We start from the raw sequence: 24,928 nt of genomic DNA on the forward strand, positions 1-24,928 counted from the left end.
TCAGGGTGCTGAAGGCAAATAATTGTGAACGTAGAATCCCACACATTGCCAAACTGTCATTTAAATAAAGGGCAAAATAAAGACATTTTGACACATTCAATATCTTAGAAAGCTTCTGTCCCATGGACCTTCGCTGAAAGAGAGAGGCACAAGGGCTTGGGAGCTGGAGAGGTGATGTGGCTCAGGGCTGCGGAGGGAGGCTGGGCTCTGTTTTGGACCTGTCTTCAGCACCAGCCAGCCTGAGGAGCTCAGCCCAGCCTGGCTCAGCTGGGGCCCAGCTCAGGTTCTCCCCTCCTGAGTGCCAGCCTTGCTATCCTCTTATCCCCTCATGGTAGTGGCCCAGCACCCAAGCTGGGGAGTACCACTGCCAGTCTGGCTCAGAGGCCTCCTTGAGGAGGCCAGGCCCAAGTTTCTCATGTGACCAGGTTTTGCCTGGCCCTCTGCCCTGGGGCCCTCTCCTCCTGGGAGGTCAGTGAGCAATGGGACAAAAGCTAGGTCCCTATGCAGGAGTTGGGGGGTGAGGACTTTCATTCTCTGTAGGAAAAGAATCACTTATCAGAGGGGACGAGACCAGTGGGGCTGAGCCGCCTGGGACGGGAGACTTCTTGGAGCATCTGGCTCCACTCAACCAGCTGGTGCCCTTGGGTAATTTCTTAAACTCTTTGAGCCTCAGTTTCTCACTAATGAGCAGGATACCTACCTAATGAAGATGTAAAGATGAAATGAGATAATCCATCTAGCTTTAGATGTATTTTCCTACACAGAAATTTCTTAAAAGAATAATCTCCATCGAATACTCCTGCCTAGCATATCATCAGTCAGTGCTCAGTAGAAAACTGTTCCCAACAAAAAAGTGACAGTGAGAGCCAATGAGCAGGGGTAGGATGTGTGCAGTGTTGGAGACCCCATCTTCAGGGAAGAGCTCGTGTTTGTTAACTCAGTCATCAGTTACTGTCATTCTCTTGGTGCCAGGCCCTAAGTTGGGCTCTGGAAGCATGGAGATGACCCTGAACTGGAGGACCATCGGTGAGGAAGACAGCCAAAACCAGAAAGTTCTAACAGACTGTTCAGAGCCTGACTCGTCTTGTGTTTGTTGTCTATCTTTCCCCTCCCCACTCCCACCTCTCCCCCTGCCCCCAACCCAATATAAGCTCCATGATAGCACAAACCTCATCTGGCTTGTTTTCAGCTGTCTTCACAATGTCCAAAACAATGTCTGAAACACAGAAAGTGCCAAAGAAACATTTGTTGAACGACTGTGTATATGAGCACTAATAATAGAGGCTGTAGAAGTTGCTGTGAGAGCATCAAAGAAGTCTTTGCTAACTCTGTCCTAGGAGTTAGAAGTTTCTCAGCAAGGGCCATTTAAACTGGGCCTTGATGTATGTATAGGGGATCAATAAGTGGAAAAGGAAGTAAAAGGACATCCAGGCGTTGGGGCCAGCTGAAAACATGGAGGTGAGTTCAGGGACCAGTGAGTAATTGAGTGTGACAGGAATGTAGAGTTCAGGGGGGAAGAAGAGTGGAAAGACACAAAGCTGGGGAGATAAGAAGGGCTGTCAAAAAGTCTCCTTATTAAAATCTAACCACCTACCCTAATGTAATACTCTGGAGAGGATAGTGTTTCCAGCCCTCGCTATTGCCCCAGGAAGGCCCCTCTCTTCAAAAGTTAAGGGTCTTATCAGGAAAGGGGTTAAAGATCTAGTACCAAAGATCTAGTACCCACTGAGAAAGGGGACAGTCATACCCCATAGTTCCTAGAGTTGTCTGAAGTTGGGATAAGGGTGGGACAGGGCACCTCCCAGATTTCGGCGAGTGCTACATGCTGCCCCCTTGTGGCCTCAGCAGAATTAAGCAGTAAGGAGGCTGGCCAGGTGGTCTGTTCATAATCCCAGGGGCCTCCAGCCCCCAGCATCGCCTTCTGGGAAAGTTATCCCAACCACCAGCTGTCTACAGACCAGACCTAACTGCTCTATTTATTCCACGTATACTCAAGGCTGGGCCAGTGGGTCTGGGGAGGCAGAGCGAAAGGAGACAGTTCATATTTATAAAGCCCTGTCTCTCTCTCTCTCTCACACACACACACACACCACCTTTGGCCAGAAAGCAACTATGTATGCACAGGGGGTCAGGAGACCAATGTTTTGGTTTCAGCTCTACCCCTATTCATGGAGTGACCTTGGGCAAGTCACTGCACTTCACTGGGCCTCCTATGTCTCCATCTGTAGCACAGGGATCACCATCCCTCTTCCTGTCTCCCCTTGCAGGGTCACTGTGAAGATCATTGGGAGGACAGATGCTGCAAGTGCTAGGAAAAATGTTTAAGAGTGCTCCGGATGTAAGGGGATCGTGCTGGGTATTAGATAGGGGCTCTCTTGGGCAGCACCAAAGTGTTTGTTTACACCCGCATGGGCCCTGCTGGCGGGGAAATTTAAAGGGAACGTGCTCAGTAAGGCAACTGATCGAAACATTTCCAAAATAAGAATGGAAGTCTGCAGGAAAATGGGGACCCACTGACCGGTCTGAAATTTCAGTTATGCTTGGGTTTTCGTGAATGGGAGGAAGAGCAGCAAGGTGGGACTGTGCAGCGACCTCAAAATGAGAGGTTAGCCAGGAAACGAAAAGAGCTGAGCTTCTGCCTTTTCTGAGCCCAGCCTCCCTTCTGGGTGCTTCTCATTCACAAGCGCTCTCTTGAATCCTCTCCACGTGGGGCTGGGCACGTGCTGTCAGTGAATTACCTGCATGTCTCACTGAGACGTGTTTGGGTACAGGACAGTGGGAAAGGCCAGATGATCCCCTTCAGAGAAAGTCCAGGGCTAGAATGAAGGGGGCAGACCTGACTTCTCATGGTGACAGTATCACCTGCTTCATCTACCTTGATGACACTGGAGGGGTACCATGTATCCAAAACCTTACAGCTAGGAAAATCTTTGCTTTTGCTAAAGAATGTTATCTTTCTTTGCTTTAGATGTGAATCTCTTACCTGGTCCCATCTCTCTTTTTGCCCTGGTGGTCAGGAAGCTCGGGATCGAACGTGAAACCTAATTTTAAGAACTCTGTAGGTCTTTGCAGCCAGAATATTTGTTCTTGTTTTCGATGATCCTGATTTCCTACTCAACAATATTCTTCCTAATTCTCATCTGTCACATTGTTTCACTGTGTATGTTTTCAGTGCAAGCCGTCTTATTTTTTCTTGTGGAGTAAGGTAAGGTACACTTAGGTAAGTAACTGAAAATGAAACAGATGAGACATGTCCAAGTGCTTACCATGGTTAACAGTGGGGGATATTCGGTGAGGGAATTATTAGAGCATCAGGGTCAGACTTGAAATAATCGAATATTAAAGCCCCTTCCCTAACCCTGCCTCACACTGTAAGAGAGTCCCCAAAAGAATGGAGTTGCCTAAGGTTTTATGACATATTACCGACTGAGAAGACATCAGTACTTTTCCTGGCAGCCAGTTCTCTGCTCTTCCCATGACAACAGGCCTCATTCTAGCTGTAAATGGCATGGTGAGGGGAAGACGGCTCACCACTGGCCTCTACGGCCAACAGAGGCCGTGAAGAAGTGGAATGCTCCTTCTGTTCTCCATACTTTCAAGCCCTGGCTGTAGAACCCTTCTGACCTGCTGGCTGACAAGGGGCTTGGGCTACCCTCCATGGCAGATGCCATCCATGCCTTTGGTAATGGGCATGGCCACAGCAGGCAGCTCAGAGTGCCAGCCTGTGCCGAGACAGGAGTGGAGGGACGTACTCGAGTCCTTGCTTAAGGACAGAGAAAGCTTTCTCCATGAGAGATGCTCTCTTCACCCTCAGCCAAGAAGGACACAGGCTGAATCTGGCCCACGTGTCATACGTAGTCCAGGAAATAAGGCAGGCAGGCAACTCTGAGCAGCAAACGTTCTGATGAACGTTTAAAAAATGAACGTCATTTTTTAAATCAGCTGAAGATCTCAATTTGAATCAGACATGCAGCTCAAGTTCCCTTTGCTTTGGACATCCTCCCTCCTCACGAGGGACGTGTCCCCCTCCTTCACAGACACCCAACCTGAGGGCAGACGAACCTTTCCAAGCCTTTCCCAAGCAAAGTGGTCCCATGAATGTCCCCAGACACAGAAACCCAGACTCCAAATTATCTAAAATGAGATTTATTGCATTTCATGCAGTTTGAAGTCCATGCAGCAAAGGAGACTAGCATAATTTTTAATGCATTTAAAAATAAAATTAAAACTGGGGGATGGGGGGCAAATACACAAAGTCCTAGTCTCCTTGAGTCCCTGGAAGAGAAGGGTTTGGGAATGAAACCATCCAATCCCCATGGCAAATGAGTCTCTTAAATGCATGGAATGTTTCCATGGCCTCTGATGCAAATCCACAGAGCTCTGGGGCAAGAGCAGGGACGCGGGGAGAGGAGCACTAGTGAAAAAGAAGCTACACACGGTCACCTAATTTCACCTGAGGGCAGAACAAGGTGGTAAATCCTGGGTCAGCAGCTGTTCTAAGAGTCAGGAGATTACATACACCCCTGAGATTTGCTCCTAAAAGAAGTGGCAGTAAGAACCAAAAAAAGAGAAACAAAAGAAATATTTCTTCAACCACACTCTTCAAGAAAATGCCATAAATATGTTATTTATTATTTTCATTTCATAGCATTGGACACACAGCTCAACATATTGAAATACTGATTCCGTGGAGACAAAAAAAGGGAAAAAGGAAATAAAAAATACTGCATCTTCCTGTTGGAGAACCTCCACCCCCGGGCGTCGGGCGTAGCGCACCAGTGTCCTAGCCTGCGGGAGGCGCTGAGGTCGGCAGGGTCCTCTGGGGAGGGAGGCTGTGCCCATTGCCCGGGGCTGTATGGCAAAAATTGTGTTGGGTGTCCTTGGCCTTGCCAGCTCAGGCCCTCAGTCGCCGGTCACCTGGGGGGCCTGCCCGTCGGAGGGCTGGTTGGCTGACTGGATGAACATGGGTTGGGCGAGGTCCTGGCCGGCAGGCATGGTGACTTGCTGGATCTGGTAGAGCTGCTGCGAGGGGTGGAGAGGAGAGAGTGAGGTCACCCCTGGGAGAGGGGCATGCAGCTCCCTATGGGCCTCGAGTTGGTTGGGGGCCCCAGATACCTCAACCACCACCCATTGCAAGGCATCAGAGGGAGGAGGGGAAGTGGAGTTCTGCTGTGGTTGGGAGCAGCAGACACAGGAGGCACCAGCCCGGTGAGAGGGGGTATGTGTGGTGGGCGGGGAAGAGGTGCAGGGAGTTGCATTTCCTGTGGCTTTCACTTCTCTGGGCTCTGCCTCTCCCGTTAGCTCAGAGCCTCGAGCTTGCTGCACGCTGTTCCTCTGTGACAAACACAAGCAATTCGAACCACTGTACCAGCAGCTTGGAAGTCAGCATTTCCCCAACTCAGTAATCCTCACTGGCAGGAGCAGTAGGGATTACCCCTTCTCCTCTTTTCCTCAGAATATCTGGCTCAGGCTGAGGCTACGCTGAATCTCCATCTCCTGCATGGGCCCTGACGGGGAGGCAGGTCACCTGGGATTAAATGCTTACTACAGAGAAGACCCGCGAAGATGCTCGCGTAGCCACTACGGAAGGTTAGGGCCAACTGGACATGATTTCTCAGGTGTTTCCAAAAGAAACCAAAAGCTAAGACCCCCTGCCACAGCAGCCCTGGCATGTGAGCCTGGCATCTGGTGCTGGCAGAAGCCAGAGTTGGGTCCTGATGCCAGTTCCTCTCCTCTCTCGGCAGCAGAGAGCATGGGCTTAGGCATGTCATCCTATCACGTCCTCAGGGGTCTCTGGCAAGATAGTGCGAAGGGAAAGGGGGCCGGCAAAGGGAAGATCCCTTCCTCACGAGTTTAGAATTACTGAATTCCAGGCACCTAGAGAGCTTGAGAGGTCACATGTTCTCTGCGTTTCAACTAATCCATGAGATTAAAAGGAGCGTGGCTTAGAGAAAAACTATTCTTAAAGAAAGGAAACAGGAGACCTTCATGCTAGTCCTGGTTCTGCAATGAACAGCTAAGCAAGCACAGACAAGGCACTTCCCACCTCCAGGGCTCAGTTCACTCATCTGTAAAACGGGGACTGGGGCTACATGATGTCTAGGATTATTGTCAACTCCCACCAAGTCTATAAATCTAGAGGGTGGGCAAGACTGTTGTTTCGACAATTTCTGTCCACTCACTGTCAACAGATGATGGGACAGTTGCCCTAGCCATCCAAACCCACAGATATCACCTGCTACCCTGTCACAACTCCTCACCCTCTGCTCCTGCCTAGGCTGGGTGTCCTACCTGTCCATCCGTGAACTGGCTGAACTGCTGCTGTCCTTGCTGGACCTCTGTCTGTGTGATCTGTAGGAATCAAGACGGCAAAGTAGGCAGATCAGCTGCAGGGTCTGGTCCACTAGTCCACCAGCCCACCAGCCAGGAGAGGGTCGTGAAGATCAAAAGGACAATGCACATAAAGTGCCCAGAATGAGGCCTGGCACAGAACAGGGGCTTGATGAGTAGCAGGAAAACAAGGGTCCCTCCCCACCCCGTAGCACAGACAGCTACTCAGAGTTGGCACCACATAGAGGACCCTGGAGCATGCAATATTCAACTTCTGCAACCATCTCTCTTAATGTCCACCTAACTACCCCCCGCCCCACCGAAACCAGTCCCTTGCTAAAAAAGTCTTTCTGGGGCCTGAGGCTCAAGTCAAACAAAAACACCTAGCTCCTAGGTACTGACAGGACAGGGCGTAACATTTATGGTTTAGGCAGAAACCCTAAGAGTCTGTCTTTCAACCAGTGAAGGCAGATTGCAAAACACTGGGCAAAGTGGTGAGTGGTCCCTTTCATGCTTGGAAGGTGGGCTCCAAACCAAACCCGTATCACCCAGATTATCTGACTGGAATATGAAACACCCTGGCGAGCAGGTGGCCTTGGCCCTGGAAGCCCTTGTGGCAAACCTATGAAGTACTTTTTCCGAGAGAGGCCACGTGCAACCCTCTGGGCCAAGGCGGGGGGGCGGGGGGGCGGTAAGGAAAACATTTATCACATGTGCTTAAAATCTTATGTGGGCATTTTAAATACATTTTAAAGGAAGTTTACAGACATGGAGAACTGCATCGTATAATGCCAGTTGCTGCAGACAACTTGGTAGACCAGAAAAAAGACTGAAGAATGTTTGTGTGCGTATATGTTATCTATGGAACATTTGACTAGCTAATGTTTTCTGTGTACCTTCTCCTGGAATCATCACAGCCACCCTGCAAGGTAAGGACTGTCTTCTCGAGTGTCCTCACAATGGGCCAAAAACAACCCATCGGGTCTACCCATGAAGCTATGAGGAAAACAAGGGGACAGGTATGAAAGGGCTTCATGAGGGTTTCTTACTAGTGTTCTTTGTTTTGGGTCTTTCTCCTCCCACCTGCTTGAGGGCAGGAGCTAAGTTTTGTCTATCTCTCAGTGCAAAGTAAATTGATATTGAAGAAATATCTGCAGAATAAATGAATGATCCTGAGACAAATGGAAAATATTCGTCATAGAGGAGAAGGTTTTAACTGTGCCCTGTGGCCAGCAGGATTGCCCTTCACATCAGTTGAGAAGAGTTTCATTCACCTTTAAATTCCATTTACACGTTAACATTCATTCAACAAACGTTTACTGAGCACCTACGAAGTGCCACGTTGTTATAATTACAATCTGTTGTTACATAGACTCTGTCCTCAGGCACCCTCTTCTTGCTTCACTCCTTCCTCTCTATACACCCAACTTTCCCCACTTTCTGGCTTTAGTTCCTGGTCTCAAAACTGACCTCTGGGGAACCAAGAACTCTTCCTTCTCATTTCCTCCCACCCTGTGCCATAGAAAGTTTCTGGATCCCAGGCTAGAATCTTACAAGTTTTTTTTAAAAAAAAAAAAAAAAAGAGGGGTACACTAAAGGGTGGGACCAATCTTGAGATCTGATTCCACGTCAATGAGCCCCAGGAAATTAGGGAAAAGCCCATATTCTTATGCAAGCCAAGAAATGGGTTTAGAGTGGGCCTTTAAAGATCCCAGAGACTATACGGAGCTCAGAAGCCCGGCTTTTGGCTCATTCCTCATATTTTCCCAAATGAGATCTTTGGAGACCTGCTCTACAAACTCAGCTCTGTCACCACTGTCAATAGATACATCACCAAAATGCAACTGGGCCAGACGAGTCCAGCTTTTTAACGATCGCTTCTTTTTTTGGGTCTGAGGCAAAAGAATTGATTAACAATGCCTCCCCTTGTCCAGCACCCCCCATCCCCTGCAAATAATACCCACATCCCCCAATCCCCAAGCCCAGGGAGGCAGCCCCCTCGGCACCTGTGGCTCAGCCTTCAATATCTCGGGGCATGAGAGGAGATGAGGAGGGCAGTCTCTGGTTAGGGGTGCATGAGAAGGTAGAAGTAAAAACCTAAGTAGCTTTCCAAGGGGCACAGGAGGTGCCAGATCACAACAGTCATCAGGTTTAAAGATGGAAACTCAGCCTGACGATGAGGCAGTCTGTCAGAAGGCTTCCTCCAGTCAGACCTGCGCACACACACACTGGGCTTTCTTCAAGTATCCTTGAGGCTTCCCCTGCCTTGAGTTTCCTTGTCGCTCAAGAGCACGATGGTAAGAGACACACTTTGAATCCAATCCTCCGATAAACCCCATCTGTCCCTTGGGGTGCAGAACAGACGTGCGGGGGGTGGAGGCGGCTCTTGCTGAAGGATGAGGTGGCGAGAGTTGTGTGCTGAGCACTTTGTCAGAAGCCAGCTCCAGCTGGTTCCCAACTCAAGCCCTGAATCTCTGCAGCACATACCTGTTGAGCATTGGTGGCAAGCGTCTGGATCTGTCCCTGCACAACCTGGGTGCCTGATACAGGCTGGGCTAAGCGAATATACTGCAGCTGGCCGGCATTCAGCTGCACCTAGGCAGGGGCAGAGACAAACAAACCACCGGAGACTGAATGCAACCTCAAACAAGCAAACTTTCCATGACAAGAAATGGTGACTGTCCCCTACCCGTCCCCACCCCGACCCCTCCAAAAAGGCCGACCCTGAAAAGTTCCTTTTTAACAGAAACCCAAACAAGCAAAACCATAATATCCCTACCCCGTAAGTCACACAACACAAAAGAGAATATGTTCCTTGAATGGACTTGGGGAAAAATTCCCAGAGGATCTTGTCATGTATGTGAGGACAGCACGGCTGGACCCTCAACATTCACTGGCTCTTAGCTATTTGCTCACAGTTTACGTTAAGATTTGATGCCAAAGACTGTCTGACATTATCGGAACGCTTATACCGTAAGTGTGGGGCCTTTCTCCCCTCCGTCTCCACCCTTCCCCACCCCTGTCCCCGGGACGGCTGATCTAATACTGAGAAGAGCCCCGGAGTCTGCCAGGAGTAACCAAAGCCGACGGCCATCACTCCGCACCACAGCCCTAGAACTGCCCAGCCCCATGCTGCACATCTTGGAAGAGAAAGCTGGCCCACTTTACTATCTCTGTCCCCAAGAGCCAGGACCAATAGGGGTCTGTGGGACTTTTAGGATCCTTGGTGTTCAGCACTAGCTTCTGGCCGAATACCTCCCAAAGGGAAGCTGAATCAATAAACCTTTCACATAAAACCCCATCATCGGAAACCAAAGCTACAAAAATGCCCTTAAAGTCCCTCATGCTTAAGATTAAGTCTCAGATAATACAATAATACCACATGCTGCATTTAATTGTGTGCTAAAAGCCTTAACTCAGGCTCTTAATGCTACAGCGTAGCACAAAAGCATTAGTGAGCGCTTCGAGCATGGGGATGAGGAGAGGACCAGTCAGCAGAGAAAAGAGTCAGCAAAGGAGGACTACGGACAGCCACACTCAGGATGCGGGGGGATGAAGGCGGCTCCAGGAGGACCAGCAGATTTGGTCTCTCTCTACCTGGAGGCCCAGACACCACCCTCCCTAGCTGCCTAGCCTGCTTTGCTTGTAAGCGTGAGCTTCTTGAGGGTGAGCTTTTGCTCCCACGTCCTGGAGCAAAATTTCCCCTTGCCTTCAAGAGCTAACTTCATTGCAGGGGCTTTTACTTCCGTGAGGAAAATGCTGACAGGAGGAAGCTTCTGCATGCAGTGTTAAATCAAACTGCTTCCCTGAAACTTCAGACTCAATGAGGATTTGAACCACCAAGAAAAGACTAACACTTAAGTTCCTGGTAGAACGTTCCAGAATTGTCCGCTTAAGGCAAGATGGAGGGACACAAAATCTAAACCCATTAATAATCTGGTTCAAAGGAGACAGGGCAAGGTATTGTGACCTGTAGTCATTTCTCTCCTGAGAACATGCCAAGAGGAGCTGCTGGGAAGTTGTGATGCCAAGCCTAAACTCCCCACTACATCCCACAGTGTGGCTTCCAGGCAACATTAAGTTGCTTATGGGGAGGAAGACAGCTGGGTGGAGGCTTGGGAAACCTCATCTGCCAAGGCTGATGGTGGCTGGTACCAGGAGTCACCAGAACTCCTGCTGAGGAACATGGGATGAAAGACCGAAGCCTTGTCCCAGGAGTGGGGGAAGGTATACTGCTGGCCATAGGGATTTTACATTTCCCAGCTGAGAAGAGCTCTTTTGCAGAAACTCAAATGTGACTGAAAAGCTGTGAGCCAAACAGTTCCAAGCAGTTCTTAGAAGCAAGCTCTTCTTTCAGGCTTGTGTTTAGGTACTGGTGATGCTCTGCCCTTCAGTCCTCTACCACAAGGGTAGGCCTGAGGACGCTCACACCTTTTTAAAATTACAGAGCAAAGAAGCCTACCCCCTGGGCTTTCAAAAGAGGAGCAAAGCTTCCTTCCTAAAGGTCATCACTAATACGAGCACTCTGGTGAGTTTAGAAATGCAGACTCCTGCAGAAGGTATACAGTGAAGACCAGGTCCTAAATTCTGCAACAAGTCTTCTGTGCCCCAGAGGCTTTAAAAGACTCAAGTTAAAGTTACTACAGGGCTTCCCTGGTGGCGCAGTGGTTGGGAGTCTGCCTGCCAATGCAGGGGACACGGGTTCCAGCCCTGGTCCGGGAAGATCCCACATGCCGCGGAGCAACTAAGCCCGTGCGCCACAACTACTGAGCCCGCGCTCTAGAGCCCGCGAGCCACAACTACTGAGCCCACGTGCCACAACTACTGAAGCCCACGTGCCTAGAGCCCGTGCTCCACAACGGGAGAAGCCACCGCAATGAGAAGCCCGTGCATTGCAACGAAGAGTAGCCCCCGCTCTCCACAATCAGAGAAAAGCCCGTGCGCAGCAACGAAGACCCAATGCAGCCAAAAACAATAAATAAATAAAATAAATTTATTTAAAAAAAAAAAGTTACTACGAAGTGTGAACTCTTCTCTGGCTTAGCTGAACTTGTTTTGGTGCCCCCACATGCAAAAATGAGAACCATTTGTGAGAGAAGTCATGGGCTGGTGGCTGCAAGGAATCTGGAATTGATGTGTGTGTGTGTGTGTGTGTGTGTGTGTGTGTGTGTGTGTGTGTGTGTGTGTGTGTGTGTGTGTGTGTGTGTGTGTGTGTGTGTGTGTGTGTGTGTGTGTGTGTGTGTGGCGTCACCACCCCCAGCCCCACGCCGTGGGGGAAGGAAAGGGAGGGGGGAAAGGGAGATGGAGCGGGGGATGGGAGGGGAGAGAGAGAGAGAGAGAGATGAAAAGGGAAGAGGTAAACAGAGGGATGCACACACCCCCCTTTCCTAAGCTTTCTCCTGGCCTATTACTCTGTTAAGAAGAACAGTCCCCAAAACAGAGTTGAGCATACTTTCTTCAAAAAGGAAATGGTTAACCAAGTCCAAGTGAGTTTCTGTATGTGCCTACATTTCATTTACAATAGGAAGGGCAAGGGGCAGGAACAGGCCTGCTCCATGTCACTCATTTTCCACATTTTTTTGTGGCAAACTGACCAATGAATAGATGGCAAGTGTTAAGACAAGGACCTTTTTTTTTTTTCCACCAAAGAACAAGTACAAGTGAAAAAGCCAACAAATCCAAGAAATGAAATCCCTCAAGGCACACAGGAAGTAGCAGTCCACAGTGAAGGAATGGATAAGTTAAATGAAAGCCAAAATTACACCTTGCTGCAGGCTCCACTGGGAACTGACTCATGAATACGCAACACGTGTATTTACGGCCTTCTCTATACACCTCCCTCTTAATCTCTGCAAATCAAAAGACAGGACTAGGACTGCCTCACAGGGCCTTTGGGCCTCGGCACAGAAGAGTGGTTACAATGACTTCTCTGCGTAGGCCGAGTGAGGGGAAATGGAGAGGAGCTGCCCCATCGTGGTGAGCCCGAACCTGGATTAAAGGAAAGCAGGGCGTATACAGTGAAGCAAGTTGTGGTTTGGGGTAATGGGAATATAGGTTTATAACGAAGTGTGTGTACGTGTGTGTGTGTGTGTGTGTGTGCGCGCGTGTGTAAAATCTTTAACTATTTCCTGTTATACTGCTGAGCAAAGTGCCACGCAGACCTTAAGGCGGGGCAGGACTTACCGGGATCTGCTGGATCTCTCCTGTGTTCGTAATGATCTGCTGCATCACCTGCATGGTCTGGCCAGTGCCGCTCTGGGCCTGCTGGGCTTGACCCTGCGGCTGGGCCTGGACAATCTGCACCTGCTGACCTTCTCCAACCTGCATGGTCACGGGGGTGGTCTGGAAGGAAGAGTCATGAGAAAGCTGACTGAGCTCCAGCCCAGAGCCATTAGGCCTACCAAGGGGTTAATAACGAGCAGTTCACCGGGAGCAAACCCCCTCCATGAATGCCTGACCTCATCGCAACACTAACAATGCTCAACCTACAGAGTCCTTTGGGCTCAGAGCACTGTTCAAGTCACTCTCCAAAATAAAAGACAGGAAGGCCAAACGGATTCTAGACTCAGAGTACAGAATATTTGCCTCGGCCCCGAATACCTCTATGCTTCAAACGTTTCAACTCTTCACAGCCCCTTCAATGACAGAAAGGCACATACGGTACAAGAGAATCAAAAGCAACCACGGTAATTTGCCTGAGACATGGCTGAAGTCAAGTCTGGAGCAGGTGAGTTTAGAGGGCAAACTAAATGGGAAGTGGGATCAGTATGGGTTAACTAAGCTCAGGACCCTGGGCTCCTTCTCAGGCATGCAGGACACTGGAAGAAACATAAAGGGCACACTGGCTTTCACCCCCATTCAAGCAGCAGAGCGGCTCCAGCCCACTCTGGCCAGCCAGCTGCTCTGGATCACAGCACTGCTTTCCACGGGCGAGGCAAACACCCTTAAGACCCGGACACCGTTAAGACCTGGACCTTAACTGAGGCTACCCGTAAGTAACGGAATTTGATAAAGCCAGACTTCTAACTTTCTAGAAACAGGAATCACAGATTTAAGGAATTTCTGTCTAATGTATATGAAGATTCTGTGTTTCACACACACTTAGAGGACTGCCCAATGAAACTTGCTCCTTTGAGAGACAGTAGATTCAAACTGTCAAAAGGATCAGTCATTTCTTTTAATCTCAAAACTTTAGCCCTAGATGTGACCATTACAGATCCCAGCCTTGTTCATCTGGCGGTGGTGCTAGTGGAGCCTTTTAACCACACCTGCACCCCAACCCCTCACTTTGGATATGATTTCTCCCCACTCTGAATTAAGAATCACCTCTTAAGACAACTCTGAGAGTCTTAATGAATCCTGGGCTTCAATCAATGCTGTTATTCTGAGGCTCTCACTTTCTGACTGCACAGGTCTACACTGCATCTAAAGTTACAAGGGAAGGGGATATGTTCTGAGAACTGTAGATGGGGCTCAAGGGATTATTAGGTAAGGAGAAATTACTACAAGCTGCAAGAGGGTAGGGAAGAAAGATGACAGAGGGCAATACATGCAGTGGGTTAGGTCAACAGGAAACACCTCCTATACTCACACCATGATTTCCAACTCAGCCTGTTCCCCAAACCTCCAGTAATAAATGTTTCCAATTTTATGACAGAAAACACAGGATTCACTTTAACAAATTATGCTTTTCTTCCAACTTTAATAGGTATTGGTCCTGCAACGGTATCTGAACTCAATTTGAAACAACGATTCCTGTAGGTCCGGGGAGGTGTGACACAGTACAAGGCCACCCTGAACCAGCCAGACAGCGAAACAACAGGAGATGCTGGGAGGAACCAACTTCACTGCCCTCACAAGCCTTATCAGCTCCAAGCTGAGCAAGTCTGGGGTGGCAAAGAAGAGGTAGGTGAAATTCTCGCTGACTAAAAAAAATGCATACTGCCAACTCATCACTGTACTACCGACTCAATTTTCCCAAGAGGATTTCCAAGGTATTTCTAAGTCGTTTCAGGAAAACGAGGGCTCGTGCTAGCATGGCAGATGTCAAATCACACATGGCATGCCCTGCTGTCGGGGCACAACAGCCATGAGCTTCTTAGAACGGTCAGCCAATCAGAGCCAGCTCTTGGCAGACTCCCTTGAAGTTTGCTTTGTACAGGGATAAGCCTTTGGCAGGTAAAGCTCTCACCACTGCAGAGGCACAAACATTAGCCAAAGAAAGTCCCTCAGGCATCATGGTGCAGCGGATGCCTTGAGGCAGGGACTGGGCTGTGATCATCTTTAAACCCCGTCTGCCTAACACTGTGTCTTGCAAAGAGCAAGCACTCAATAAATTTCTGTTACATGGATAAGAAAATGGGCAGGGAATAAATCCTAAAATCACAGTAATATTTAAATCTACCCCTGTTCCAACCTTTTTTTCTTTAGGCAAACCCAGCTCCTTACTAGAATACACATGGCTGTTTGGGATGTGTCCTCTGCCTATCTTTTCAACTTGCCTAGACGTTCCGCTATGCTGACTGTACCCTCCCCTCCTACCATTTTCCCCGTGCTGTTTCTCGCCTCCAAGCCTTTGCTCGTGCTGTGCCCTCTCCTGGGAAAGCCCTCCTTCCCTCTTTATTTGATTCATTTCCATTGTTCCCTCTAAGACTCATATTATTCCCTTCAGGGAAATTTCTCTGACATCTCCTTCCACCTCCTTCACATCTTTGTTAGGTACCCACTTTGAAGTGCTCCCATAACACCCTCTACACAATCCTAAGAATATCTTATACTTCCCACGTGGCAAGTGGTGTAACCTTCAAGTATTTGTAGCCCCAACTAGATTCTTGAATTCTTTAAAATAGGGACTGTTTTATTCATGCTTGTGTCCCCAACACATAGCACTGGACTTTATCTAAGAGGACGTCCAATGTTTGATGAATAAATAAATTAATGATTGGCAGGGAATCTGGAGTCAGAGCTCAGAAAACATAGTTCTCCCTAGGGGCAGGACAGGGATAAAGATGCAGACGTACAGAATGGACCTGAGGACACGGGGGTGGCGGGGAAGCTGGGACGAAGTGAGAGTAGCATTGACATATATACACTACCAAATATAGATAGCTAGTGGGAAGCAGCCGCATAGCACAGGGAGATCAGCTCAGTGCTTTGTGACCACCTAGAGGGGTGGGAAAGGGAGAGTGGGAGGGAGGCTCAAGAGGGAGGGGATATGGGGACATATGTATACGTACAGCTGACTCACTTTGTTGTACAGCAGAAACTAACACCACACGGTAAAGCAATTATACTCCAATAAAGACGTGCAAAAACAAAAACATAGTTCTCTTCAGCCTCTCGTGATCCCCAAGCATGTGGATGTTAACTGCTTTCAGACGAGAAGGAACCTTCTGATTACTATTGTAAAAACAAAGTCACCTGACACAAATTTGGTGGGACACAGAAATGATGGGGAAAAGGAGAGGAGAGGTATGCAAGCTGGCAATGATGCCTGATCTCCCCCTTGAGGGTACAAATTCCAATTCTGGTGGGAGACACAGACAGCAGGCACGGAGTCCACTTAAAAGATGTCACTAGGCTTCCCTAGTGGCGCAGTGGTTGAGAGTCCGCCTGCCGATGCAGGGGACACGGGTTCGTGCCCCGGTCCGGGACGATCCCACATGCCACGGAGTGGCTGGGCCCGTGAGCCATGGCCGCTGAGCCTGCGCGTCCGGAGCCTGTGCTCCGCAACGGGAGAGGCCACAACAGTGAGAGGCCCACGTACCGCCAAAAAAAAAAATATATATATGTCACTATTCTTCATGGGGGCAATATAAAGATTTTTTTTCCTCCTAAAACTTTTTAGGGATCCTGGAGAATGTCTTGCTCACTGCACTTTCCTCATATGACCCACAAGGAAACCAGGGTCCAGAGAGATCAGGTGACACATCACCTCAGTGGCTGAATCTGGGGAAAAGCCCAGGTCTCCAGAATTCAAATCCAGTCCTCTACAGGACCGGGTGATCTGACCGCCCCTCTGCCCCAGTCACACTTTGCCCATCCCAAACCTAAGAGGTGCTGTCTGGCTGGGCCGGCACCCTCCGCGGTTCACAGACCTGGCCCTGCTGAGGCTGTGCAATGATGATCTGCCCGGGCTGGATGGTGGTTGTGGAGCTGGTGGTCTGCTGGCCTTGCTGCTGTCCCTGGACCTGGACGGCAGTGGGCTGCTGAGCCAGCGTGAAGTAGTACTGGACGGGCTCGGCAGGAGTCACAGATTGGCGCACCTCCTCCTGTGGGGCAGAAGGAGGGGCAGGTAAGAGGAAAAGAACCGGCTCAGCAGCTGCCACAGTGAACGTCCGCTCTTCCCCCAAATGGGCTCTGTGCAGTTGCCTGCTGAACGCTGAGCTCGCCACATCTGCAGCCAAGAGAAAGGGGATTCGAAGAGACCAGTTGCGCTAAATCACACTAAAAATAACAGATTCCATAGGCTTCACAAAACATACAGCCAATTTTCTGGAGTACAGAGTAATCACCCACTGCGTGATGAGTTGCAAATGGGCAAATAATTACTGTAACTAAAAACCACGCACTAGCAGTGCCTGATAGTAAATGCCGTCAAGGCCTATGACCTGAGAAGAGTGCTAACGGCAAGCACCCCAAATACCATGCTCTCAGGCTGGATCCCAATCTCCCAAATAGGCAGCACTCTCTGTATTTCGTTCCCACCACCTCAGGAGGGAACGAGCAGGGGAAAGGGAAACAGGGCTTTTTCTGGATTGGAATTTCAGAATCAAATGTCAGGATCAAGAACACTGGTAGGCAAGAGCCCAGCTTTTCAGAGCATGTCGAGAGCTCTGTGGTCACTGAGGCCATGTCTATCCAGCATCACATCTGGTTTGGTGGTACTTAGCCACAGAAGCACAACCCAGGGGGCCTGAGGGACAGCCCTCCAGTGGGGTGGCCTCTGGCCGATCTGCTGGGTGAAGAGACCGTTCCTTCTTCAGCTGACGTTTTCCATGGCAGAAGGAGTAAACAACCCTCTCCCAGCCACCTCGAGCTCACAGCTGAGAGTGTAGGATGTTTACACACACTACGGCATGGTTACAGCCTGAGGGTCCAGGGTTGGCCGGCCCCTGACCACTGACACAGATCGGCGTCTGCTCCGGAGGGCCCTGCGACACATGGTGCCCTGCCTGGGACAACAAAAACAACAGAAACATACAACCACTTGGGCTTGTTGAGCAAAATATCAGCTAAATTTACTCACTTCCATGTTTTGGACTAAGTTTGCCAGGTTCAAGGAAAGAGGAAAAGAAGACACTATAGAGACCCTGTGGACCAAAGCTCTCCAGAGTGACATTTACAAAGTTGGTACTGACCCCATCCCCAATCTGTGCTTCCACAGTCCGTTTCTCATTACACTTTTTTTGTACTTGCTTGGAAAATTCTACTACTTTCCCTGCTAGAATGAAAGCCCTATGAAGGCAAAGCCTCACTCTCTCTTGCTCCCTCCCCACTGTCGCTACCACCTGTCTCCTTGCAGGCACTCAATAAGCAGTTGCTGAATGATGAATGGATTCATAGAGCCGGGCAGACAACCGGAGGTAGGAAAGTACTTTTTTTAACCCAAGTTGGGAGTATGAAAAATTCTCTTGAACCCAACAGTTGTTAGCAATAGAAAAGAATCCCTAATTTCTTGCTACCTCTAGGATTCTGTGGCCGTAGTGCAGGAGACACGCCTGTCCGCTAAAGAACGGGGCTGGGTATTCTTTTGCTTGCCCGGTAACTGGGGGCCCAGGATACTAAAACTGGGACTCCTGATATCTAGCCTCTGAGGAACTTGGATCTCTGCATGACAAGGTTCCCTAATGGCCATTCACCCAGTCTAGGCAGACACTTGTAACATTCTGGGTTTCTAAGCTAGTCCTCAAACATGAACCAACTTTCTAAGTTAATGTATTCTGTGCTTCAGGCCCAAACAGTTTGAACCCTGGACATGATCATGCTGAGGCAGAAGAAAAAGGAGGTCCCCTTTTATTTTCATCTAGGTCTCAGTTTCCAGAACAACTTAACTGTGACAACATCACCTCCACTTCAACTCCAACTTCTCACCATTATAAATAAAGGTCAGCCAGTCAACTTGATCTTGGCTGTGACAGGGATAATACTGACACCCTCCTTAGCGAAGAAACAAAGGCCAACTGCTCTTTTCAAGGCTCCTGAAATAGGTTCAATGAATTTATTTTCCACTCAGAACTCCCTTCCCATTCTATAAGAAACATCAACCACTGAAATCCAAACTAACTTGGAAAAGCTCTTGGGTGATGAGAGGGTACAGAGGACTAAGACCCCTAGAACTAACTTGTAGGAAGTCTTAGGGAGTAGGGAGCCACTGGCATTTACCAGCCCTGACCTGTCATTGTTCTGTCTCCAGTTATCCTTGACTGTAGCTAATCTGCAAGTGAATATGGTCTTTTTGCCAGACAAATAGCAAACCCTTTAAGTACCACTTTCAGAAGCTAAAATATCCCTTGCCAAAAGCTGTGAGAACATGTAAAGAGCTTCTCCTATGATGCCTACTGTATGCTCTTAAACTGTTTATGAACTAGGCAGTGTCTAGGACACTTCTGTGAGTATCAAATAGAGGCACCAAGGTTTGTGTTGTGAGGACAGGCATGACAGCTCTCAAATCACTGGAATGGAAGGAGGCATATCTAAGCTTCTTCTGCATTATGAATACTCATTCCGCCAATGGAGGTCAAGCTAGCAAGGGAGTGATTATGATTGGTTTAAAGAAATGGGTGAAGAGGAAATGACATTTCAATGAGCGGGAACTTTCAACTCACAGTTTTAGTGGGGCAGGAGTCAGGCCTCAACTGTCTTCTGCTTGAGTGGTCTTGCTTCCCCAAAGAACAAGAAGACATCCCCACGCACCTCAGGGAAGTCAAGGGCCTTAGATGCACAACTCAGCATTTCTGGCTCGTTTCTTTCCCGAGCAGTGGGAAATCACCCCCTGTGCTAGAACAATCTCTGAATGACTGGATCAATCCAGAATGGGGCGCTTGCCCAGCTTTAGCAGTGGCCTCCCCAACCAGAGTGCCTGCTCTTAGAATCTCTTCAGAAGTAGAGTCTGATAGACAACGCCAGAGAACAAGCAGCCTCACATCCTAGAGCCATCACCACAGTGCTGTGCAGCCAGCCCCAGACTGGAAAAAAGCACATTTGCTTCAGTAGCAAGAATGAACTGCTCCCTCCTTCAGAAAGGGTGAGTTCTGGAGAGGAGGCGCTTTTAAAGGACTTAAGGAAGGTGCCAGCCAATTTGGAGCTTGGGAAAACATCATGTCTACAGAGGATTAAAAGTGCTATCTTAGAATTTCAGGCCAGCTTTCAGCAATCTCAACCTTTCAAAGGCCAGGCAGTAGCTCTCCCGAATAGGATGCCGATCAATGGCCTGAACACCTGCAAAGAACTGAACCTGTTCAGTTCAGAAACTGAGCTGTTTCAGCTAGACACACTTTAAAGGAGATGGATCATAGCATTCTGAGTCAGGCTAGGATGTAACAAGGAGCTCTCTGACACCCTAAGAGAGTCAAGCACTGAGGACGCTGGAGGAAGGGAGAGGACATGACCATTCTCTCTAGCCAGCTGGCTCGGCAGGCAGCCCCAGGGAACAAGCAGGAGTTGGTGCAAGGAGCCCGAGCAAGGCCTGATTTTGTCACAGAGCTCACCACCTTGGTCTAAAGGGGGCTTCTGAAACAAATTCCAACAAGGAGAATGGGTGAATGCTATCAACTGTTCTGAAGGAAGCGAAGTGGTCTGAGTTCTTGTTGTGGTGACTTCTCAGAGAGGAGGGAAGCACTAACAGGAGGAACTGAGCCGTGGGCACAAACCTGCAATGTTTCAAAGGCGATGCACAGCGGGACGACCGTGGCAGCCTGCCGCTGTAAACATCCGACTGAAAGCTCCCTGGAGCGCCTTACAGCTTCCAGTCAAGGATGTTTACAGCAGCAAAGACTGCCCAGGAAGAACGAAGACGCAGTGGGGCACCCCGCTCTAGGAAGGAGGTGCAGAGGGCTTGCTAACCCAAAGACCCTCAGGCAGGGTCGGAATTACAAAGGGTGTTTAAGATGCCCACTTCTCCTACACTCTCCTACTCGCTATTAACGTGAGACGGCACAGGAGAATGGTCGTCACTGAATGACTCCTGTTTCTAAGGACAATACACTATGAAATAATTCATTAAAAACGCTTAAAATTTTATTAACAAAACAGAGAAAGCAGATCAAGGCTCAGCTTTGCTCCTGCCAGACTCTGCCACTATTCCCCAAGCATCTCTACTACATCTAGTGAGTCATGCAATCTGCATGCCTAAAATGATGAGCTATACAGGAGAGGGGTCTATCACAACTGCAATTAAGAGCTTTATGCACCCAAAGTGCTGAAAAACAATGGTGTGACCTCTGGAGAGGAGCAGACAGAAGACCAGGAAAGGCAGACACTCACATTCTTTCTCATGACTGCTTAGAAAGGTTGCTTAAGTGGTGGTTCTCAAATATGGTTACACATTAAAAGCATCCGGAGAGCTTTAAAAAGCACTAATGCCTGGGCCTCCCCCCCTCGCAGATTCTGATTCAGCTGGTGTAGGGGGCGGGGCCTAGGGACTGGTAGTTTTTAAACCCTAACAGGTGATTCTAATGTGCAGCCAGCGCACTGTGCAGAGAACCACAATCTAGACTAAGAGAAAACCCAGTCCACTCACTCCAGACACCACTATGCACACACAGAAGCTGTTTCTTGGAAATCTAAAATCTGTAACTTGCTCTCCCATCCCAGATTAAGAACTCTGACGGACTTCCTAGGATACCTCGAAATGAGCTTCACTTTACTGTTGTAACTAAAGTCTTTCATTTTCATTTTGTCTGTTTTCACTGAAATTCCACCTCAGAGGCACTGACTTAAAAGCATCCCTAAATGAGTAACAGGAGGAGATGTTAAGGATGGATCTTGTCTACAGAAAGAAAAGCAAAAGAAGAGCAAATGACTTGTGCTGCGAGAGGAAAAGGAGCGTATCTGACACCAGGATGCAAGGCACTCTCTAGTCAGCAGCAGCAGCAGCAGGAGCAATGCCTTCCCAGCTCACCTGACGCTTTGGTGGTTTCAGCTCATCTCTTGGAACAATATCGATGAGAAAGTCAAACTGATCAAATTTTGTAATTGCCATGGCGATATCATTCCTCTGTAACAAAGAAAAGCAGAGTGAAAAATTAGCCTGGGGAGAAACTAGTTCACCTGGCTTTCTACTCTCCAAGTTACAAGTAAGGTAAGATGATGACTTCTAAGCCAAATTAAATACCCATGGCCAAGCCTACAGGCCAAAAGTAGTACAACCAAACTCTTATAAACTTCAAATGATCAGACCTGATGGACAAACACTGACAAAAAAGAGATAAATGTAGCTCATGCTCTACAAACTGTATATTTGAGGCTCCAACTATTACCACTTCCGCTGGATCCTAAATTATCATCCTCCAGATACATCTGTACAAATCTAGCAATCTTAACTGACACGTTTCTGGTCATTCTGTGGTTAGCAAGGTTAGACTATCATTCAACCTTATAACTTTTTAAGCCCCTAAATAATATTTTGGCTCTTTGGTTCACAAGTAGTTATAATCTATTTTGAATCTCTTTGCTGAAATCCTAATTCAATAACTTTTTGCAATATTTTCTAGTCATTGGATCTATATATGTTAGTTCCTACAAGGCTACAATTTTTATTTTGAAATTCAAAATCACAATGTCAAATCCACAGTTTAAATCTTGTTCCACATGACATGAACACTGGAAGCCTGAAGTCACTAGAACAGAGGCAGGGTGGGTAGAGACCAAGTCAGCTGACTAACGCTACTGAAACCACGGTCTGCTCTGATGGCGTTCTTTCTAAGAGTGACATTCCCTTTCTTTAAATAATAAAATTAAAAGATTTTTAATTAAAAACCAACACACTATGTATACTTAAGATCTGTGTACTTCACTGTATGACAATTTTAAAGCAAAGGAAAAAACAGAAAAAAACAGTGAACTATGGTGAGTGAGACATATGTTGAAGTGTTCAGGGGAATGTAAACTTTTAAATGCATATAAAAATACATGACTTGGGGACTTCCCTGATGGCGCAGTAGTTAAGAATCCGCCTGTCAATGCAGGGGACGCGGGTTAAAGCCCTGGTCCGGGAAGATCCCACATGCCACGGAACAACTAAGCCTGTGTGCCACAACTACTGAAGCCCGCAAACATAGAGCCCATGCTCTGCAACAAGCCACCGCAATGAGAAGCCCACGCATTGCAACGAAGAGTAGCCCCCACTTGCCCACGCACAGCAATGAAGACACAGTGCAGCCAAAAATAAATTAAAAATAAAAACAAATAAATAAACTGACTTTGGAGCAGCAATGGTGGCTGTGCATCTTCAAAAAAAAATAGATGACTTGATAGATAGAGAGAAAGACAGACATGGGAACAAAACAAGTAAAATGTTAACGGTAGGATCTAGGCGGTCAGTATACAGGTGTTCACTGTAAACTCTGCTTATGTTCAAATTTTTTTGTGCGTTAGCATGTTGACTTTTCCAACATAATAAAATGTTGGAGGGAAAAGTCAACATGCTAACAGAAATCCTTAGCAAGCCCTATATATCACATCTTAAAAGAAGGTGACTCATCAGACAAAATAGGAGGGGATGGAAATTTTCCTTCCCTTGTCTTTGTGATGGCCCCAAGCCATTGAAATGCAAAACTCCAGTCCACCCTTCTTGCCAGCCACCAGCTTGATAATAAACCCTCCCAACCGAAGCAGGGCACATCTTAAGGCTGCCAGGTCTCATTTAAGATTAGTACGATGTAGTATCATGTTCTTGATGATGTCACCTACTCAAGCTACCCAAATGGCTCATCAATGGATAGAATGAGGGGGAGAAAAAAAAAATCACCTCCAAACATACACCAAAGTGTTCTACAGAATTTTGGAAACAGATATACTTAAATGGGTCTTTTTAACATTTTTATTTTGGCTTTTTTAATGCTAGTATTTTACTGATTATCGTATTTAGTAAAAAAAATACAGAAATCTTAAGTACACAGCTTGATGAATTTGAATAAATATATGCACCCAGGTAGCTATCACCCAGATAAGAACAGACAAAGTTTCCTTCTATCCCTTTCCAGTCAACTTCCTTCCCCTACCAATCTGAGGCAACAACAACTCTGATTTCTGTCATCACAGATGGTGACAGTATATGGTGTACGTGCTACGTAATTTTTTCCTCTGGTTTCTTTTGCTTAATATTATTGAGATTCATCCATGTTGTTGTAGGAATAAACAGTTTGCTTCTTTTATTGTTGAGTAGTAATCCATTTTATGAATATATCAATTTGTTAATATATTTACATCTTGATGGATATTTGAGTTGTTTCCAGTTTTGGGCTATTATAAACAAGGTTGTTATGAACATTCCAATACAACAATGTCCACACTTGGGTGTACACGTAGGAGTGGTATGGCTGGGTCTTAGGATAAGGAACATGTTTAACTTTATTAGAAAGTGCCAAATAGTTTTCCAAGGTGATCGCACCTTACATTCTGACCAGCAATAAACGTTTCGGTCACTTCACTTCCTTGTCAACACTTGGTATTGTCAGTCTTTTTTATTTTAGCCATTGTAGTGGGTGTAAACCAGTATCTCATTGTGGTTTTAATCTGTATTTCCCAGATGACAAATGATGTTGTATACCTTTTCATATGCTTATTGGTCATCTGGGTATCTTCTGTTTTGAAGGGCCTGTTCAAGTGCTTTGCCCATTTTATTTTTTAATCTGAATTGATCTCGAAGGTAGCTTTAATTGGATCTCTCTAAATTCACAGACTTCCTTCAAGACAGCATAAAATAAGTTTTCAATGTCTGGCTGCACTAGAATATAGACTCCCCAAGGGTAGGAGTTTTTGTCTGTTTTGTGTATTAGTCCCCAGGGCCTAGAACAGTGCTTGGCACATTGTGGGTATTCATTTAATATCTGTAAGATAAATGAATAAAAGCATGAATTTTCAATTTTGGAGATAAAGGGAAACAGAAAGCATAATTTACTTCCTTGGCTTTGTTGTTAAAATACTGTCACTCTTGTATCTGTCACACCCTTCCTCTTATGTCTGGGAAACCTTTCCTCTAACAACTAGGGCCTGGATGTTGAGCGGAGGGCCTCTAGAGCCAATGACCAAGGGGTCCTCATACAACATGAATGCTGAATTGCTGGATTAAAATAAAAAAGGAAACATGAAAGAAGAAGAAAAGGATTCCCAGGAAAGTAGGGAAGGAACAAAAAGGCTAATGAGGTTAGTGAGACTATTCTTCCTGGGACTGTTCTTTTCTGGAGTCTCTCAAGGCTTCCAACCAGAAGTTGTTTAGATCTGGAAATAGATAAATACCACTTTAGCCTCTGTTTATAGTGAGAGCTCACCAAGTACAAAGTTCAGTCACTGAGCTGTGAAAAACAGGAGAGTTGGAAATTAAGATTCTTGGTGGGGAAATAAAGACTATCTTGGCTATATGGTCTGCCTGCCTCCT

At 47.4% G+C, this 24,928-nt stretch overlaps 1 protein-coding gene across 5 annotated transcripts in view; it reads right to left on the minus strand.

Moving 5' to 3' along the window:
• Positions 1–4,611: 4,611 nt before the first annotated feature.
• The window catches only part of NFYC (nuclear transcription factor Y subunit gamma), a 62,877-nt gene continuing 42,560 nt past the window's right edge, over positions 4,612–24,928 (minus strand). For 4 of the 5 annotated variants that reach the window (XM_022575388.3, XM_022575387.3, XM_022575389.3 and 1 more), the window contains exons 5-10: positions 21,452–21,547; positions 16,428–16,601; positions 12,514–12,672; positions 8,818–8,925; positions 6,292–6,351; positions 4,612–5,334 (exon numbers count right to left, since the gene is read on the minus strand). In XM_022575388.3, the coding sequence (XP_022431096.1) occupies positions 4,903–5,334; positions 6,292–6,351; positions 8,818–8,925; positions 12,514–12,672; positions 16,428–16,601; positions 21,452–21,547 (1,029 nt within the window). In that variant the 3' untranslated portion in view covers positions 4,612–4,902. The remainder of the gene's footprint in view (positions 5,335–6,291; positions 6,352–8,817; positions 8,926–12,513; positions 12,673–16,427; positions 16,602–21,451; positions 21,548–24,928) is intronic. The other variant, XM_022575390.3, reaches the window with a different exon arrangement.

This window comes from Delphinapterus leucas, chromosome 1, assembly GCF_059928025.1.
Source record: "Delphinapterus leucas isolate spDelLeu-1000000601 "Yukka" chromosome 1, BTC_Dleu_Yukka2, whole genome shotgun sequence".
Lineage (NCBI taxonomy): Eukaryota > Metazoa > Chordata > Mammalia > Artiodactyla > Monodontidae > Delphinapterus > Delphinapterus leucas.